The sequence below is a fragment of the Mustela nivalis genome (assembly GCF_964662115.1).
Source record: "Mustela nivalis genome assembly, chromosome: 12".
Lineage (NCBI taxonomy): Eukaryota > Metazoa > Chordata > Mammalia > Carnivora > Mustelidae > Mustela > Mustela nivalis.
In genome coordinates this window covers 45,025,474-45,047,121 of record NC_139031.1, presented here as the reverse complement: position 1 = coordinate 45,047,121, position 21,648 = coordinate 45,025,474, and the positions used below count along the sequence as shown (strand labels likewise).

At 40.5% G+C, this 21,648-nt stretch overlaps 1 protein-coding gene across 2 annotated transcripts in view; it reads left to right on the top strand.

Moving 5' to 3' along the window:
* Positions 1-2,510, top strand: part of PLEKHA8 (pleckstrin homology domain containing A8) — a 59,562-nt gene extending 57,052 nt beyond the window's left edge. For both annotated transcript variants that reach the window (XM_082692867.1, XM_082692865.1), the window contains exon 14: positions 524-2,510. In XM_082692867.1, the coding sequence (XP_082548993.1) occupies positions 524-649 (126 nt within the window). In that variant the 3' untranslated portion in view covers positions 650-2,510. The remainder of the gene's footprint in view (positions 1-523) is intronic.
* Positions 2,511-21,648: the final 19,138 nt, after the last annotated feature.

Genomic DNA, 21,648 nt, shown 5'->3' with positions numbered 1-21,648 from the left:
TGGCCATTTTGAGCCACATGCAAGAGAAGCAAGTCCCACTGAGGAACTGTGTAGTCTCCAGGACACTCACAGACTTTCTCTGAAGGCCAGCTTTCCTTTCTGGCGGCCTGTTTCCTGCCCTGCAATTCCTTCCCTGGGGAAACCTGGACCTTTACCTCACAGCCCCCAACCCTTTTGCTTACACTGCCTCTGGTGGGCTTCTGTCCTTTGAAACAGTCATTATAATGAGCATCTGTGTCTTTGTTCCACACCCAATATGGGCAAATCTTAAAGAAAAAACAAAGTGACATTCATTGAAGAACCACCACCACTGTCCTCCTTGCTGTATAAAATGTGAGTGCCTGTCCGTACCTGAAGGCAGTCTGTACGAGCTCTGCTTGTTCTAAGTTATAGATACGTTCCCCCACAGAACTCTAGGAGCTTTTTTGTAATGGCTTTGTTCTTAGAAATCTTAAACATCCGTGCTGCCAGAGATGGCTGTGGGAGGACCGGCTCACTCTCCTGCCTTCACTCCATCTACCAGGAGCAGCACATTCAGCTCCCCACTCTGGAGTACTTGGGAGCCATGAAAAGAGAAGCTTCCTGGAGGTTGAACCAAAGTGTGTTCGAAAAGGGACCGCGCTTGACTGTCCTGAGTTCCAGTGGGTAGGAGAGTAGAGCAGCCTCATGATCGTGAGGGACCATGTACAGAGAGGCCACCTCTTCTGCTTGCCATTCTAGAACCTGAATACTGGTGCATTTTCTGCCTGATCTAATGTTCTGCAATAACATGGGTTCACCTGGAAAATCTGTGCTTAGTGGCCGTGATGGAGAAACCAAAAGAGCAATTAGGACTGGTACCATCCTAGAGGTGATATTTTTATTTATTCTTACATTCGCATGTGTCCATCAGCTGTCTGAGACCTTTTATACAAGCACACGTCACATGTGTATGTGCATTTTCACGCGCACTCGCGCACACACACACACACACACACCCTGACCCTCACCATCACCATCCTACTTTCCAGAGGCACAAAGTGGAGATGAAATGCCGCCTTTGGAGCAGGGTGGTTTGGGTGGATAGAGAATTGATGAGTGCGTATGGTCTGACATCAGAGCACTGGGGACACAAACCACATTTGGGCAGTTTGCTGGGGAATCACATCTCCTTTTTCAGAGTACAGAATTGTCACACCATTGCTAACACTGTGTGGCCAATTTTAGGGCTTTTCACTTTGGTTTGACAGTCTAAGTTGTCATAACGTTTTTAGATGTTTTAAAAGTCAGATCTTGCTTCAGGGTTCAACATTCCCCCGACCTTTCCCCTGACCATTACATGTCACTGACCAAGTCTTCCCCTGGATTTTGTGAATCACGGGGACACGTGGGGTGACTTTCTGCCTGGTTCCTCCTGATTGAGACCTGGCTCTCACTTCCTTTCCTGAAAACATGCTAAATGTATTCATCTCCAGCAAGCAGCTTCCTTGTAGACAATCCTTAAATTACACTTCAGGTGTAGGTCACTCACCTGGGCTGTGGTCTTATCTCCACAAGAACCCCATGCCTCCTGATCTTCCACCCTTGGATGTCCTACCTTCCTCTGAAAGCCCAGGTCCAAACTTTGTTGCCATTTAAGTTAGTAGTGTCACTGTAATGCCAGTCTTGGGCATGAAATTCTGACGCCCCGAGCTCCTGCTCAAATACACTCTCTCCACCTACTTGGTTATGAAGACCTGTCTCAGCCTCCAAACTCAGTGGCTACAGCCTTGACCTCTGAATTTGGTGATCTTTCAACTGATCTACCACTGCCTTCCAAATCTGAAAACTCTATAACTCCATGCCATGGTTCAGGTTCCTGAACTTTGAGTGCCTTTCCCCTGGGCCCTTCCTCAAAGCCCAGACTGAACCTCTCCTCAGAAACTACCCCACACAATAAATCCCAGCCATCAGTTTCACCTCATCACCTCCTATATTTGTAAACAATACTGCATGAATTAGAGTTTAGGGATGGAAAGCATGACTCCAGGGGAATTAGACTAATTTTTTGATGTCTGTTTTTGCTTATTGGTTGTAGCACCTTACTCACTAAATCATGAACTTCACCTTGTCCAAGTCAGAGCACCAGCACCCGCCAGTGCCTGCCTTCCCCATGGGAGGATTCTAAAACTGTCTTAGAGGTTGGGCATTAACTCACAGGGTGTTCCCTGGTTCCTTCAGATGTGTTAGTTCCATTATCCAGCTAGATAAAAAATATTTGAAGCAAAACCACGCACATCTCTTCTTTCCTGCTTCCTTTGCTACTCAAAAAATACTCTGAGTGCCTCACCACTCCGAGAATAAATAATTTGTGGTTTTTACATTTTGCCTTTGTTAATACCGATAAAAAAAATGTTTTTTGAATGGTGCTTATGTGTATCAAATTATGAACAATTAGAAGGCAAAGTCCAGCTCATGGTTTTCAGCTTTGCTTGTATGTTTAAGTAAATCACTAGAAAATTAAAAAATAAAAAATAAAAAACACCAATGTCTAAGCTTCTCCTGATCACTTTAATCTGGCTCTGAAATGCAGCTTGTCACTTGTATTGGTAAAATCTCCCGAGTGTTCTGATTTGCAGCCCAGACTGAGAACCCAGAGCTGCTGGTTTAGACGTTTAAAATTGTGCTTTGTGGGGGCACCTGGCTGGCTCACTCAGTAGGGCATGTGACTCTTAATCTCAGAGCCCTGAGTTTAAGCCCCATGTTGGGCATGGAGCCTAGATTTAAAAAATTTAAAGATTTATTTATTTATTTTAGATTGAGAGTGGGGAGGGGCAGAGTAAGAGGGAGAGAAAGAATCTGGAGCAGACTCCCTGCTGAACAGGGAGTCCAACGCTGGGCTCAATTGCATGACCCTGAGATCATGACCTGAGCCAAAATCAAGAGTTAGATGCTTAACCAACTGAGTACCCAGGTGCCTTAAAATTTTTTTTTTAATCTTTTTAAAAATTAATAAAATTGTGCTTTGGGTTTTTTTTAAAGCCACATCACAGAATCTCTATCCCCTAGAACCTGACAAAATGAACTACCAAAATAAGTAAGAAGTTTTAAAGGTGAAAATCAGTTTGAAAAAAAAAAATATATATATATATATATACACATATATATATATTTTTTTTTTTTCTGTTCCTTCTGTTGGTGAAAATATATATATATTTTCACCAGCAGAAGGAACCCAACCTTGTCATTAAGCCCTAAACTTCAAAAGATAAACACCAAAGAAAAAGACCAGATTTCCTGGCAAGAATGAAAAGAGCTCCCAATCCTGCCACCCCCATTGGGGGAATTTGCAAAGTCTAGAATTCTCATTAAAATCTCAGGTTTTGAAAAGAAACTGATTGGAGAGTTGGATCAGGATGAGTAGACCTCTCTTCCTTTCTCTGAGAGGGCCTGGCGTGTATGTGTGTGTATGTGTGTATATGTGTGTGTATGTGTTGGGAGGAGGGGGTGTTGCTGGAGAAAGATGGGTGAAACAAAGGATAGGAACAAGCAGCCCGTCCCTGAATTAAGAGAAAAAAAACACACCCCAATGGTCTCCTGTCCCGTGATACAGTAGATTGCCTCCTCACCATACGGAATTTACCCTGGGATAGGACTTGAAGCTAGTATCAGAAGACAAAGCAGAGTCCAATCCCCCCAACAAAAATGTGTACTCACAGCTCGTCCCTTCTCCCTCATACAGACACAGACACAGATAAGCAGGTTGGTTTGGCTGGTCCACCCTGGTGGGCTGCCCTGGTCATTAAAATATCAACATACTTCCATACTAAGAGGGGAATGACCACTACCTGAAGTGTTTCACGCTGCTCTGGCCACCGCAGCCCCTCTCACAAGAAGCCCCCCAACTCCAGACCCCCTTGCAATCTGGCAACTGAAGAACTAACACATGGCTCACTACGGAGCCTTCAGGGGGCCCTTGCCCCAGAGCTGTGGCTAACCTCTGTTCTGCTTGCTCACTGTCTGTGTCATGCCAGCTGTTAAGGACTTTGATTATCATTCATGCCAGTAAGGACACAGAACAGAAGCCCACAGAAGAGAAATCGTTGTCAGATAAGATGGGAAGTGTGCCAACAGATGGAAATATGCCAACAGTATACCAAAGCAAACGAGTGGTCTGAACAGAGCTACTACCTTACATGTGAGCAAATGTAAATAAAATGACCCGGTGACTACATAAATACACAGCCAGCAAAAGGAGTGGTAGGGGGAACAGATGAAACCAACTGGGAAGAAAAACTAACCTAAAAAACAAAAGTTCCTACAGGTGTACTGTGTTCTCAAAAGAATTCAAAAGAACATGAATTCAATAAGACGAGATCTAATACATGAGCTAATTAAACAACAGAATGATATAAAAAGGCAGACTGCAGAGCTAAGAAAACAACTTGGCCAAAATAACACTATTCTAGAACAAATAAGTGAATTAGAAATAGTAAGAAGCGTGGTTGCAAAGGGGAAAAGGCTTGAGAGGGCTGCAAAGACCAAAATAATACTTGAGAGGATAATTGTAGGAAGACAAAGCTACTCTAGCATGTATATGCATAATTGGTGACCAAGAAAAGGCATGAAGAAAGTACTGAAAGAATTCAGGAAAGTTCTCCTGAAATGAAGGAATGAATCTTCAGATTGAAAAAGTGTCCTGTATTCTAGGAAACCTGACAGAAAGCCCTTGATTCCAAAACATAACCTGATGGAGTTAATGAACTTCAAGAATGGAAAAAAATGAAAAAAAATTGAAAAAGCAAGTCATCAAAGGGTGTTAAACTTCTTACCACAAGATTCAGTGCCAGAGGTAACAGAGGAATGTCTCCAAAATTCTAAGTAGGAAAAAGAGTGACTAAGTATGTGGTCACCAGCCAAGTTGTCAAATACAATATCAAGTACTCAGGCACACAAGAGCTCAGGGAATACAACATCTGTGAGCCCTTTTTTTTTTTTTTTTTTTTTTTTTGAGAAAGAGAGAGAGAGTACACAAGCGAGCATGAACTCAGGGAGAGGCAGAGGGAGAGGGAGAAGCAGGCTCCACACTGAGCATGGAGCCTGATGGGGGACTTGATCCCAGGACCTTGGTTAGGATCATTGGGATCATGACTGGAGCAGAAAGCAAATGCTTAACTGACTGATCCACCCAGGTGCCCCCCGCAAACCTTTCTTAAAGAAACCTTTTGATAGAGTCTAACCAAATAACTCAATAATGGAGGAGCTTGTAGCAAAAAGGCTGGTGGTGAGCACTGAATTTGTATAAAGAACCAAGACCAAACTGGGAATGATACAGGTTGCACATATTATAAGCCTTGATAATATAATATAATATAATATAACTAATAAACTAAAATTTAAAAATAATAATATAACTAATAATATAATAAATTGGGGGTGGCGAAGGGAAGTATAAGTGTCAATCTCTTATTTTCATAGCAGAGAGTTGATACTGTCTAAAAAAAGAAAAAATACGACTAATCTCTTTGTTGGTGACCTTTTAAAAAAATAAGCTTGAATAGATTTTTAAATAGCTGTTGGGGAGAAAAATTTAAATTTAGTAATTGCTTCAGTTTACTTTGGTTTCTTGTCTTAAATGCAAGCCAATTAGCTGAGTGCTATTCTTTTAAATAAATGTAATTAGAAATAAACATGATAAATTAAAATGAGCATACATCTGTGTTTATAAAAAGATCCTGTATCCTTTTCTTTCTATCTGTGTAAAAAAATAAGTCAGAAATGATATCCAACTAAATATACTCCATGACGATTATTGTTAGCTGGGTATTGATTTTGCTTTACTCTCTTTTTGTCCTTTATTATATTGCTTGATTTTTATTTGAGAATCATGCTTTTTATTTTAAAATAAAGGGAAGGTATTTTTAAAACAAGTTTAAAAGCACTGTGTAGTGTAGACGGACGCCTGGTTATGCTGCTCCTTGTAATGACATTTACTTCATAACGCCCAACAAGATAACTTTAAGTTTTTAACTCAATCTCACCACACTTCCTTTTTTTGCACGGGTTATTTTTCACTCATGAGCCGCTATCCCTTTAGGCACACCAAGATCTTACTCATCTAAAACTCCCGTTTTGGGACGCCTGGGTGGCTCAGTTGGTTAAGCAGCTGCCTTCGGCTCAGGTCATGATCCCAGGGTCCTGGGATCGAGTCCCACATCAGGCTCCTTGCTCGGCGGGGAGCCTGCTTCTCCCTCTGCCTCTGCCTGCCTCTTTGTCTGCCTGTGCTCGCATGCTCTCTCTCCCTCTGTCTCTTACAAATAAATAAATAAAATCTTTAAAAAAAATAAAAAAATAAAACTCCCGTTTTATGCAACTCGTAAGTGTTGTGTTCTTTTGGGGCTAACCGGAAAAACTAACCACCAGGATGATACCCAGTGACTCGCCCAGTACATCTGAAACAAATGAGAAGATGGAAAAAGACCATTTGGAGCGGCTGACAGTAACTCTCATGAGAGAAAGCCAGAAAGTCTCAGCAACGTAGGAATTCTGCACATGCCTTGGCTGCAGTCCATCAGAGGAGCCAAGCGGTTTCTATCTTTGTGCCTCTGTGAGTCTGGACATAAAATGTCAGCCCCTTCCCCACCCGAGTGAAATTGCTGGGCAGTAGAGCTAGGCCAGGCCAGCAGAGGGGCCATGTGGCACCCCGACCTTGGGCCTCCAGCGCTGGCATCAATAAACGTCTGTTGTTGGAACTGCGCAGACTGTGGCATTTGGTAATAGCAGCCCAGACTGATGAAGACAGTCCCTTTTCCCTCGGGTTACAAACTGGGATGGCACGAGAATGACTCATCCACAGCCTGCCCTCCCTGGGCTGGGAGGAGGTCTGCACTGGGAGGAGATGAGGGCAACGGAGCTGAGAGATGGCAGAGAGATGGCGGAGAGCAAGAGCGAAAGAGAATGTGGGGTGCTGGATCAGACCGTGCCTGAGGCCAGCCAACAAATAACACCTCCCCAAATTAGAATTAACCTCTGTCACTTGTAATTGAGAGAAGCTTGAGAAACTCTTTTTTTTTTTTTTTAAAGATATTTATTTATTTGACAGAGAGAGATCACAAGCAGGCAGAGAGGCAGGCAGAGAGAGAGAGAAGGAAGCAGGCTCCCGGCTGAGCAGAGAGCCCGATGCAGGGCTCGATCCCAGGACCCTACGATCATGACCTGAGCTGAAGGCAGCAGCTTAACCCACTGAGCCACCCAGGCACCCCGAGAAACTCTTTTTTTTAAATTAAAGATTTTTGTTTATTTATTCGACAGACAGAGATCACAAGTAGGCAGAGAGAGTGGAAGAAACAGGCTCCCCGCTGAGCAGAGAGCCCGATGTGGGGCTCGATCCCAGGACCATGAGATCATGACCCGGGGCCAAAAGCAGAGGCTCCAACCCACTGAGCCACCCAGGCACCCCAGCTTGAGAAACTTAAATAAATCCGAGACCTTTGCCTTTGGCCAGATAACCATTCTTCTCTCCCGAAGCGTTCCACCTCCACAGAACATATGGGTGTGTTCTTTTGTGTTTAAGAGAAGAAAATTGAGCATCATGCTAAAACGGGGGCCGCCTGGGGGTCCAATCCGGTCCGAAGGATTTGGTACGGCTGCAGCACCAGGAAGCCGGTTGAGGCTCTGGTTTCTCACAAGTTTTTTTTTTTTTTTTTTTTTTTTTAAAGATTTTATTTATTTATTTGACAGAGAGAGATCACAAGTAGACAGAGAGGCAGGCAGAGAGAGAGAAGAGGAAGCAGGCTCCCTGCTGAGCAAAGAGCCCAATGCGGGACTCGATCCTAGGACCCTGAGATCATGACCTGAGCCGAAGGCAGCGGCTTAACCCACTGAGCCACCCAGGCGCCCCGAGGCTCTGGTTTCTGTTAGGCTTTCCCCTCTTCCTAAATACCAATGAGAGTGAAGAATACTTCTGTACTACCCAGGACTGTGTGAGGAATGTCAGATAGTGAATCTGAGAGAACCATCTAGCCTCTTGAGTCTGGTTTCCTCATCTGTAAAACTGAGATGGTGTTGTCAGGAGCGTTGTGGAGGAGAGTGTATTTCTAGTGCAGGGCACTGTGCTGGCGAGTTCTGGTTCAGAGATGATGGTGGAGTGGTTTGAGAAGGTCCGTTTTTCCTTCTCAGCTCACGCCAGATGCTCCTGGACACTGAGGAAATTACGTCCTCCGGAGGGACAACTTTAAACTGTTCATCAGCGCCATCACTTATATTGCACTTCAGGCTTTTTCTTTTAAGTTCCTTTTTGTTGATTTGATTTGATCTTATTCAGGATTAGCAGGAGAGGAAGTTTCCAGCAAAAGAATATTATTTTTAAAATCTCGCATTTTAGAAAATAAGGTACTTAATCAGACACCAAAACAGCGATCTCTGTCTAATCATACAGCTCCCTGCCAGTCCCCACATCGTAAAACTGACTTATGTCTGCAGAAGCGTTTCCATGCCTGGGCAAAAAACCAAAATGCTACAAGCAAATGAATACCCAGGGTATGCAGGCATTGTGATAGGTGCCTTGCAGACAGGCATGACTCAGATCCACTTCCTGCTGTCCAGGAATTTGTAATCTAGGAATGGAGATAAGATGTGTTCTTGAATAACTGTGCCATAAAAAAGAACGTAATATACGCTCCACAAGCAGTGTAAACAGGGCGCCTGGCCGGCTCCATCCGTAGAGCGTGTGACTCTTGACCTAGGGGTTGTGAGTTCAAGCCCCTGTTGGGCATAGAGCTTACTAAAAAGAAAATAAAAATCATAAATAAAAGACTTTAGGAGCCCAGGGCAAGAAGTACGTCTTTTTAGATGAGGGCATAGGACAAAGGCTTCCTAGAGAGGTTGGCCGTGAAGTTGGGAACTAGGAATGGTGTGTCAGTTCGCATTCTTTTGGTTGCGAGTGAGTGATTGGAGACCAGACAAACACTATTGGCCAAAACTCACCTTACGGATGTGTGCCGAACACAGCATCTGTTTGCAGAATACACATTCTTTTCAAGTACACATGGGACATCTGCCAAGTTGAGCCCATGGGCTGGACCCTAAACCATTTAAAGGCCCTGATTTGAAGAAAGATTCTGGGAAGATAGGAGTAGAATAGTTCAGTCTCCGAACTCCCACGTAAGAACAGAATGACGAGACAGCAAAACCAAAAGTTCACGCACAGCTACAAAATGAGGTGTATTCATTACCCTAGAGCAGTATCAAGTCACCACAAACATAGCAGCTTGAGAGGGCAGTCACTTTTCTCTCCGTTCTGGAGGCTAGATGCCCCAAATCAAGGGTTTAGGTGGGCCATGGTCCCTCTCCAGGCTCTAGGGAAGACTCGTTCTTTACCTCTTGCTGGCTTCGGATACTTGTCCGCGGTCCTTGGAGTGCCCTGGCTTGTGGCAGTGTAACTCCGATGTCTACTTCTATCTTCACATGGCTGTCTGTTCCCTGTGTCTCCAAATCCCTCTCCTTGTAAGAACACCAGTCATTGGATTTAGGGCCCACCCTTATTCTGTATGACCTCATCTTAACTTGCTTGTGTATCTGCAAAGACTCTATTTCCAAATGAAATCCCATTCACAGGTACCAGGAATTAGAATTTAACTCTCCTTTGGAGGGACACAATTCAACCTGTAACACTAGGTGGCATTATACCTAAGGATATGTGGTAAGGAAGGCTTTGCGGCAAGATCAGGAACAAGGTAGGGATGTTTGTGGTCAGCACACCACTCCTAGTCATGATTGAAGTTGAGTTCCTAGCAATACAGAAAGGAAAGAAAAGAAAACATATACAGCTCGAAAAGTAAGAAATGAAGCCTTTCATCTGCAAGTGATATATGTAGAAAACCCTAACTCTAAAAAGACTAGTAGAGTTAATAGCCAAACTTAGGATGCTTGTAGGACACAAGATCAGTACAGAAAAAGAAATTCTATTTCTACATACTAGTAAAAAACAGAAAATGCAATGTAAAAAATAATACCATTTAATATATTATGAAATCTATAAGATAATCAGGAATAAATTTTATAAAATTTGTACCAAACCCCTACACTGAAAATTATAAGACCTATCTAAGACCTCAAATAAAATTTTTAAAGGTATAACGTGTTCCTGGGTTAGAACATCTGCTAACGATAGGAAGTCTCTGATATTTTGGTTTATTGTTTTTTTCACTCCACCAAGCAATTCTCTAACAGCAGCTGGGTGTCCTACAATTCAATTTTGCTACTATCTACCCACAGGAAGCATCAGTTTCCACCAGGTAAGGGCTCAGTCCTATAGGACTGCCAAACCCCCTTCAGATGCACTCACAAGTCTGGGTTGTATTACCTGTCCAGCTGTAGCTCAGAGGTTCCCACAACCTTCCTCTTGAGTTTGACTAGTTTGCTAGAGTGAGTCACAGAACTTCGAGAAACATCTGCTTACACTAAACAGCTTATTATAAAAGGATACCACTTGGGAAGAGCCAGGTGGAAGTGAAGCATAGGGCAAAGTACACAGGTTGGTGCAAAGATTGCTGTGTCCTCTCCAAGTGCACCGTCTCCCAGCACTCCCTGTGTTCAGTGCAAAAGGTCTCTGAACCCCATCCTTTTGGGTCTTTTATGGAGCTTTGTCACTGATGAAATCATTGGCCATTGGTAATTGAACTCCATCTCCACCCCCTCTTGCCTTTCTGGAGATCAGGGGCAGGGACTGAAAGTTCCAGCCTTCTAACACGGAGTTGGCCTCCTGGCAGGGAGCCCCTGTCCTTAAGTGCTTTCCCAAAGTCCTCTCATTAAGATAAAATCAGGCATGGTTGAAAGGAGTTTGTTATTAAAATGCCAGTATCATTCTTAAATTTTAGGAAATTCCATGGACTTTATTATCTCTGTGCCAGAAACAGAAGACCAAATATAAATTTTTTCTAAATCATAGTATCACAATGTCATTTATTCCAAAATTCATCTAAAAATTCCGTGCAATCCCAGTAAAAATACCAAAGGCACAAGCAACAAAAGAACAAAGAGATAAATTGGGCTTCATCAAAATCTAAAACTTTTGTATGTCAAAGACATTGACAAGAAAGTGAAAAAAAAAAAACTATAGAATGGGAGAAAATATTTATAATTCCTATAGCTGACAAGGGACTCATATCCAGAAAATACAAAGAACACTAACTCAACAACAAAAAGCACTAATAATCCAATTTAAAAATAGAAGAGAAATTCTCCAAAGAAGGTGTACAATGGCCGTTAAGCCCATGAAAAGATGCTCCACATCATTAGTCATTAGAGAAAAGCGAATCGAAGCAACCATGAGATCCCCCTTCACACCTACTAGAAGGACGATCGTGATAAACAAAACAGAAAATAACAAGTGTTGGCGAGAATACGAGACACTGGAACCTGTACGATGCTGGTGGAAATGTAAACCGGAGCAGCTACTATGGAAACAGCTTGGCAGTTTCTCCAAAGCTAAACATAGAACTGCGGTAAGACCCCGCAGTTCTACTCTTCAGCATAGAGCCAAGGGAGTTGAAAGCAGGGCCTTGAAGAGGCACTCATATGCCAATATTTACTGCAGATTATTCACAATAGCCAAAACGTAGAAGTAACCCAAGTGTCTATCAACAGATCCATTGATAAACAAAATGCATGTCTATGAAAAGAGTGGATTATTCAGCTATAAAAAAGAAAAGATGTTCTGAGATAGCCTATCACAGGGATGAATCTTGGCTCTGCAGGCTTCTTGCTTGGTTTCCTCTCCTTCTACTGCACCCCCTGTGCTCTCTCACTCTCCCTGTCAAATAAATAAATAAAATCTTAAAAAAGAAGAAGAAGAAAGAATCCAGATACAAAGAATGTATACTGTATGGTTACACTTACTTGATATATCTAGAATAAGCAAATTCATAGAGAGTTAAAGTCCATTAGAAACTACCATGGTCTGGGAGGAGGAAAAATGGAGAGTTACTGCATACCAGCTAGAGAATTTCTGTTCAGGGTGATGAAAATGCTCCAGAATTAGATATTGATGATGTACATACTATGTTGTGAATGTACTTAATGCTGCTGATTGTTTACTTAAAAACTATTAAAATGGCAAGTCTGTTACATTTATTTTACACATCTTTAAAAATTAATAAGGTAGATGGGTATTAAGGAGGGCATGTATTGCATGGAACACTGGGCATTATACGCAGATAATGAATCATGGAACACTACATCAAAAACTAACAATGTACTGTATGGTGACTAACATAACATAATAAAAAAAAATTAGTTGGACAAAATTTTTTAAAAAAATAAAGTAATATGTCAAAAATCTCTTGTGAATTGTATAATTTGGATTGTATACTTTCATTTTAAACTTGTACACTTTAAATGGGTAAATTGGTTTTTATCTCAATAAAACTGTAGGATTTTGTAGAAAGTGATGAACTAATCCTAATATTTATATAAAAATGTTAAGGACCTAGAAACCGAACAATCTTGGAAGTTAACAGGTTGGAGAACTTACATTAGCTAATTACATGATTTTCTATAAAGATGTAGTAATCAAGATGGTATGGTATATAGATCCGTGAACAAGAGAGAGTTCAAAAAAATATTATTTTTAATTATACAGTCAAATAATTTTCGGTCAAAATACCAAAGTAATTCAGTGGTGAAAGGAAGATCTTTAAGCAAAAGGCTGACAGGAAAAAATGCCTATCTGTATGGGGAATAAATGAACCTGGACCCGTATCTCACACCATGCAAAAAATAATTCGAAGTATGGGGCGCCTGGGTGGCTCAGTGGGTTAAGCCGCTGCCTTCGGCTCTGGTCATGATCTCAGGGTCCTGGGATCGAGTCCCGCATGGGGCTCTCTGCTTGGCAGGGAGCCTGCTTCCTCCTCTCTCTCTCTGCCTGCCTCTCCAACTACTTGTGATTTCTCTCTGTCAAATAAATAAATAAAATCTTTAAAAAATAATAATAATTCGAAGTAGATCATATAATCAAGTATAAATGTAAAAAGTCTAAAGATTCTACAAGGAAACGTAGGGCAATATCTTTGTGAATTTGGGATATACAAGATTTCTTAGGACACAAAAGCACCGATTATAAATGTATGTAAACCAGGTTCAGATTTTAAAAATTAAGTAAAAATCATGTTTTTAACAGTGTTAAAAACAGCAGGGCCAACACTGCAAGGTAGAGTAGCCAGATCAAAACAGGGAGTTCAAAACAAAGTATTCCCACATATCAGTTAGGAAATACACAAACACCATAGGGAAAGTCACAAAGGATCTGACCAGGTAACTCACAAATGAGAAAATACAAACTGGATTAATAAAGGGGGGTGACTCAGCCCCTGGGTGGCTCAGTCGATTGAGCATCTTGGTTTCAGCTCAGGCCATGATCTCATGATTCTGGGAGTGAGCCCCATATCGGGCCTCCACCCTCCACACCCAGTCAGCTTGAGAATTCTCTCCTTCTCCTTCTGCCCCTCCCCCAGCTGTCAACTAACTAACTAACTATCTGTGGCACCTGGGTGGTTCAGTTGTTGAGCGTCTGCCTTCAGCCCAGGTCAAGATCTCAGAGTCCTGAGATCGAGTCCCACATCAGGCTCCCGCTCAGCAGGGAAAGCTCCCTCTCCCATTCCCCCTGCTTCTGTTCCCGCCCTCCCTGTGTTTCTCTCAAAGAAATAAATAAAATCTTAGTCAATCAATCAATCTGTAAAAAGGGGGTGGTGGTGAGCATGATCTCTTATGTTCATGGCCATTCAGGGTTTTCCCTCTGGGTATCGCTGATAGTGATACTGGTCATCATTTTCCTCTTGGATTGTTGCTTTTCTTTTGAATTCTAATTATACTGGTTATATGAGCAGCAAATATCTTCTCTTGGATAGTGGCTTGTCTTTTCACTTTGTATCTCATGACTTTCGTTATAAAACAAGTTTTTAGTTGTAATATAATCAAATGTATCAGTGTTTCCTTTATGATTAGGGGCTTGTTGCCCTAATTTGGTTTGGTTTGGACATTTAGTTTGGCTTAGAAAATAATTCTGTATGCAAATGTCACTAAAATGTCATGTGATATTTTTCCCAATAATTTTATACATTTTCACCCTTAGGTCTTTAAACCGTCTGGAAGTTATTTGTGTATGCAGTGGATTAATTTTGTCGTTTCTTTGTGGACAGCCACTTGTCTCAGCACCGTTAGGGCTGTCCTTTTCCTATAAGTAAAATGCCACTACTGCCATATGTAAATGAGTTTAATTCTAGACTCTGTTCCATTCCATTTGCCTAATTGTCTCTGTCTGGGCCAATACCACACTATTATTTAAAGAAATTGCTATCTGTTTGGAATCCGTTTCCTCCATTCCACTCACACATCTCTTGTGTTTTCTCTTAAAAAGAATTTTTATTATTTTTCACCCTTTAATTTTCTGTATGAATTTATGGACCATCTTGTCACATTCTCAAACATACCTTGTTGGAATGTTTACTATAATTATACTAAATTTATTAGACCAATTTAGGGGTTGACAAGTTGTTACTCTTATTATAAAATTGCATCTCCCCATCAGTAATATGGTTTATATTTTCATCTGTTTAGCTATTCTATAATATTCCTCAATAAAGTTTTATAGTTTTATTTATAAAAGTCTTGTACATCTCTTGTTATATTTATTCCTAGGTACCTTATACTTTATTGTTGTCTTGAAAAATGTATCTCTTTTAAAAGTCACATTTTAAGGTGCCTGGGTGGCTGGGTGGGTTGAGCCTCCGCCTTCGGCTCAGGTCATGATCCCAGGGTCCTGGGATCGAGTCCCGAATCGGGTTCTCTGCTCAGCAGGGAGCCTGCTTCCCCCTCTCTCTGCCTACCTCTCTGCCTACTTGTGATCTCTCTCTGTGTGTCAAATAAATAAATAAAATCTTTTAAAAAATCTTTAAAAAATAAAATTAAAAAATCACATTTTATAATTTGTGTTGCTGGTGAATAGCAATATAGCTGATTTTACATATCTGCTTTACAGTCAGCAACCTTGATAAACTCTTATTTCTAGTAGTTTGTAGATTCTTTTTATTTTCAAATTTTTTTCCTTTCCAATCTTTATAGCTTTTATTTCCTTTTTCTTGTCTTATCACACTAGTGAAATACTCTGGTACAATGTTGAATAGAAGTGATGGTAGAACAAATCATTGTGTCCCTGATAGCCAAGGGAATACTTTCAACATTTCACTATTATATATGATTTTTTCTATATAATTTTTAAAATTGCTATAATTTTGGTAGCTACCATTTACCAGGCTAAGGAAGCTCCTTTTCTAGTTTGCTATGAATATTAATTATGAAAGTGTTCCATATTATTAAAAGGTTTTCAACATTTATTGAGATAACCATATGGTTTTCTCCTTTAACCAGTTAATATGGCAAATCTCACTAATAAACTTTCTAATTTGAGCCATCTGTGCATTCCTAGGATGAATCCAACTTAGTAATGATGTATTTTTATTTAATAGGCATTTCTGGATTCAGTTGACTAAGGTTTTTATTTAGGATTTTTGCATCTCTGTTTAGAAGTGAGATTAGCCTGTAATAATTAGTTTCTCAATCTGTCCTTATCTAATTTTGCCATTAGGATTATTTTTACTTCATAGAATGAAGTGGGCAGTGTTCCCTCATTTTAAATTCACTGGAACAGTTTGTTTAAGATAACGATTAAATGTCCTTAAAGTTTGGGTCTGACTGGTAAAATCTTCTAAGCTTAATGGGTTGTTTTATTTTCTCTTTCCTTCTTTCTTTACTTACTTTCCTTCTTTTCTTTCTTTCTTTTTTCCTTCCTTCCTTCCTTTCTTTTTCTTTTTTTGAGGGAAGTAGGTGGATTTTAAAACTTCTGATTCCAGTTAAAATGTAACTGAAATTCTTTTTCTTCTTGTATGGTTTTATTAAGTTACATTTTTCTTAAAACTGCATTTTTTGAGTGTTGTCAAGTTACTGATTAGGAATATCAGGTAGAATTGTGCACAAATGACCCTGAGAGCTTGTTCTGGGTAGACCGGACAAGAAGCTGGTCCGTCCTGGTCCTGCCTTCTCCTAGAGGGAGAGGCTGCACCCAAATTCAGCTACCCACAGGGCGAGGCACCCCCTTCCTTTGGCTTCCCACAGCACCCACCCCCAGGTCTCCAGGTGCTGGGCAACTGTTTTTCTCAGCAACTGTTTTAAATGTCACTCTGCTGAGCAGTCTGTTTGCCTCCCATGGACAAGCTCATCACCCAGGTCCTGACATGACTCCTTACCGTGACAGGAGGACCCACATACCTTGTCTGTCTTGCTGGCCCTTGTGTTGTCATTTCCCCCCAACAGAGTCTGTTCCTTATCTCAAACTGCGTCACATTGTGGAATTCATCCTGAGACCAGATACCTGATAGGTGGTGACCGTGAAGGAACCTACCTTGCACAGCATTGGTACGTAATGTCCTTGGTATCACATCTCCACTGTTTTGTGATTTATATCCCATGTGTTAGTTCTAATTGTTTATCTGTGCCTCCTCACTCCCTTCCTCTCTTTCTCTCTGCCTCACTGCATCAAGTACACTAAAGGTTTGCCATGGGGGGGAGGGGTCTTTAACTTTTCTTCTAGAGTAATTTAAGATTTACAGAAAAGTTGCAGAGATAATCCAGAGTTCCTGTTTAACCTTCAACTCATCTTCCCTAACGTTAGCCACTCACCTAACCATGAACATTTGGTAAGAACTTAACATCAGTACAATTACCTTAGTACAATGCTATTAATTACAGTACAAACATTATTCAGACTTTTACAAGTTTTTTCACTAATGCCTCTTTTCTGTTCCAAGACCCAAACTGGAATACCACATTGCATTTAATGTCATCTGACTTAATTTTTCAAAATGCAATTGTATTGGGTAAAATTTACACACCATAAAATTTACCCATTTAAAGTGTACAGTTCAATGGTTTTTATCATATTTACAAAGTTGTACCATCCCGACCATAGTCTAACTTTAGAACATATGCATCACCCCAAAAAAGAAGCCCTGTACCCACTAAGCAGTCATTACCCATTCCTCTCTCCTCCAACCCTGGGCAACCACTGATCTGCTTTCTGTCTCTATGAATTTTACTATATTGGGCTTTTTGTATAAATGGAATCATATACTATGTGGTCTTTTATGACTGGCGTCTTTGACAGTCTGTTCTTGAGGTTCATCTGTATTGTAGTGAAAGTCAATATCTCATTCTGCTTTATTGCTGAGAAGTATTCTGTTGCATGGATATACATTTTGTTGGCCCATTCATCAGTGGTTGGACATTTGGATTGTTTCCATTTGGGGCTATTATGAATAAAGCTGCTGTGAATATACATGTACCCGTCTTTGTGTGGCACATACGTTTTCATTTCTCTTGGGTGTATACCTAGGAGCAGAGCTGTTTGGTCCTATGGTAACTCCATGTTTAACATTTTGAGGAACTGTCAAACTGTTTCCTAAAGTGGTCTCACCATTTTTTAAATCCACCAGTGTGTGAGGGTTCACATTTCTCCACATTCTCACCAGGACTTGTTACTACCTGGATGTCTTCTTTTTATTATATTATTTTTATTTATATTTATATGATATTTATTTTTATTATAGATATTTTCATGGGTGTGAAGTGGTATCTTGTGGTTTTGATGTGCATTTCCCTAATGACTAATGATGTTGAGCTCCTGACCAAGTGATTATTGGCCATTTGTGGGTCTTCAAAAGAGAAATGTCTTATTCAAATCCTTTACCCAATTTTTTGAGTTATTTGTTTTCATATTATTGAGTTGTAAGAGTTCTTTGTATATTCTGGATACAAGTCCCTTTTCAGATATCTGAATTGCTTTTTTTTTTTTTTAATATTTTATTTATCTACTTGACACAGAGAGAGAGATCACAACTAAGCAGAGAGGCAGGCAGGCGGGGTGGGGGTGGGTGGGTGGAGCAGGCTCCCTGCCGAGCAGAGAGCCAGATCCGGATCTCAATCCCAGGACCATGAGATCATGACTTGAGCCGAAGGCAGAGGCTTAACCCACTGAGCCACCCAGGCGCCTCAGGTATCTGAGTTTTAAATATTTTCTCATAGTCTGTGGGTTGTCTTTTCACTTTTTTGATGATATAATTTGAAGCATACATTTTTTTTTAATTTTGATGAAGTCCAATTGAGCAAATTTTTTATTTTATTCCTTGGGCTTTTTTAATTGTATCTAAGATCATGAAGATTTACTCCTGTGTTTCCTTCTAAAGGTATTATAGTTTTAGACGTATAATCCATTTTGAGTTAATTTTTATATATGATGTGAGACAGGGGTCCAATTTCATCCTTTTGCTTTTGGATATCTAGTTGTCCCGGCACCATTTGTAGAAAAGACTATTCATTCCCCATTAAGTTTTCTTGGCATGTTTGCCAAAATTCAGTTAACCATTAATGTAACAGTTTATTAATGCCACACTGTCTTGATTTCTGTTGCTTTGTCGTAGATTTTGAGGTTGGAAAGTCTAAGTCCTCCAATTTCACTCTTTTTCAAAATATTTCTGGCTATTCTAGGTCATCTTATTTTCACTTTTTTTTTTTTTTTTTTTTTAGTCTTGTGGTTTTTCTCTATTGCTTCTTCCTTCTTAGTTTTCTACCTTATTAATTCCTATATTTATTTCTATATGTATTTATGCATTATTTCCCAGCTTCTACTTTTCCTGGGTTTGCCATATTTGTTTTATAATTGGAAAATGGACACTTCTCTTACTATTTTCCAGGCTTTCTTCTTTTCTAACATGCAGTTAAGGCCGTGAATGACTCAAGTCCTACTTTGACTCCATCCCATATGCTTGACTCTGTATTGTTGTCGTTGTCTTTTGATACTGAGTACAGACTCACTTCCATTAAGGGTTCTTCTTTGATGCATGAACTCCTTAGAAATGAGTTTTTGTGTTTTTTGAGGGGTTATCTTTTCATTAGCTAATTTCAAATGGTAGTACATTATAGCCAGAACACCTTAGCTTTTCTGGTACACACTGAGTGAGGTAAATTATGTTGTTCAGATCTTCCCTATTCTGTTTTTGTCTGCCACATTCTGAGTGTGACTTTGTTTTACTTTCTCAGTCTTGCAATTATGCTATGTGATTTGGTGCCTAGAACAGGGGAATGTTTGAGTATTTCTGGAAAATTCGTCGTGTTTTCATTTTGCATCTTCTTACCCCTAAAAATTTTTAAATTGTCATCTTTTTTCTCAGATATCAACATAATTACGTAATTTACTGTCTTCTAGCTTCTGCTGTGGCTACTGGATCATGTGCTGCTACACATTTAAAAATGTGTATTTATGGGGGCGCCTGGGTGGCTCAGTGGGCTAAGCCGCTGCCTTCGGCTCAGGTCATGAAATCAGGTTCCTGGGATCGAGTCCCGCATCGGGCTCTATGCTCAGCAGGGAGCCTGCTTCCTCCTCTCTCTCTCTGCCTCTCTGCCTACTTGTGATCTCTCTCTGTCAAATAAATAAAATAAAATCTTTAAAAAAAATGTGTATTTATGGTCTAATTTTTCTGCCATTCCATTATTTTCAGTCTTTCTGAGTCATTAGATTTTAAGTGTGTCTCGTGTGAACAGCTTGTGTTTGGGGTTTTGTGTCTGATATTTGAGAGCCTATCTTAATAACTAACTTAATGAAGTGAGAGCATACATACATACATGTGTGTGGGTGTGTGTTATGTATTGTTTCTGCTGACTCTTAGGGAGGGTATTTTCTTCTGCATCTCACCATTATTGCTTGTGAGCTCATGTTTACAGTTTTGGGATACACCCAAAACTCAGGCCACAGGGGGTGCATTCCCAAGAGCTGTTTTGCTCTGCTTTATTCAGGGACCCTGCACCCGGCACCACCTGCAGCAGCGTCTCCTACCCTAGCCCTTGCTTTCCTCTTTGTTGCTGATATGCATGGCCTTCCTTTCTCTCTTGCCAATTCATTCACACATTTCAAATAATGTTTGCTGTATGGTAGCAAGCATTTCTAGCCAATGTGTCAGGAGAGTTTTTAGATTTTTTTTTCCCCTCTCATCTTATCTTATGAGAATTGGAAGTTTCATTTCACTCTTTCAAAAAATATGATGTTAATCCTAATTTTCTAAGAATAATAAAAAATCAATGACATATATATAAAAGTGTTAGGAAGAGGGGCGCTGGGTGGCTCGGTCAGTTAAGCATCTGCCTTGAGCTCAGCTCATGATCTCAGGGTCCTGGGATCAAGTCCTGCATCAGTCTCCCAGCTCAGCAGGGGGTCTGCTGCTCCTTCTGCCCCTCACCCACCCCACTTAAGTTTTCTCTCTCTCTCTCTCAAATAAATAAATAAAATCTTTAAAAAAAAAAGTGTTAGGAGGAAAATGTAAGCTACTCATAATACCATCATGTAGGAGTGACCACTATGTAACACATGTGGTTAGATATACATAGATATATATGTATATGTGCGTATGTTCATATTACATAGCTATAGTCATATGTGTCCATCTGTTTATTACTTTCTTTTCACCTGGTATTGCATTAGATTTTTATTATATCATTAAAATTTACTAAACTTACTTTTTTATAGCCTTCCACCTAGAAATGAAAGCCGGGATCCCTACTTTAAGAGCCCTATAATCCTAATTCACTTTATGCCACTGACAAATGCTTTGCATTTAAAGCAAGGTAACGTACCTCTCCCGCAGAACTGATTTTCCTTGACTCTTCTGAATAACTAGTTATATTTGAATATATTTGTTGCCATCCAGTCTTAGAAGCTCCCCCCTTCTAAGTTTCCTGTTGAAATTACTCTCAGTGAAGGCTGGAATGTCCGAAGCGGCTCCCCAACGCAGTTGCTGTTTATTACTAGCCAGACTCTCCCTGGGCCAGGGTATAATGATGACCTGAAACCCAAGTTGGGGAATGACAAGTATGCTTGATGGAATGCCATTCCCGTCCTCTCCTTCCAAAAGTACTCTGGTTTCGGGAGACCCGGCCTTGTGTTCCACTTGGCCTTGCAAATGCAGGTCTAAGTTTGGCGGAGCCTTTCCATCCGCCGACCCGGCATGTGTCCCCAGCTGACATGATTGTGGAAGGCAGGCTGCACAGGACGGAGGAGAAAGTCCTAAGGGGCAGGCGGGGTCAAAGGATGGAAAGCATTCTTGGGAGATTGGGGTTTCCACCTCCCAGCAATCAAGAAATCAACTGAGACTCATGCAGCAGGAAGAAATAAGCATTTCCTGGGCCCTCCCCAGTTCAGTCACTGCTATGCCGTGTCTCCGCTAAATGGATTTCAGTTCCAAATTAGCTTCTTGAAACTTAAATTAGTTCTAAGTTAGATTTGTAGTATTTACAGTAGAAACAGTAGTTTTAAAACCCAACACGTTTGATTTCCAACAGCCAGGATTTATGAGGGGGGGGGGAAGCATTTCTGGTTTCAAAATGCTGTCCCCTAAAAAGACCAGTGTACAAAGTCTTTGTGGTAAACAAGATATTAGAAAGAACTTAGAATAATAATTGCATATTAAAGATTGCCCAGACTTAAGTAAAAAATACCTTTTTATTAAAATATATATATATATATATATATATGCAAAAGACTCCAATGCTGGTGAGTTCCTAAAAGGGGCACAAAAACGTCTGTCAGTGGCC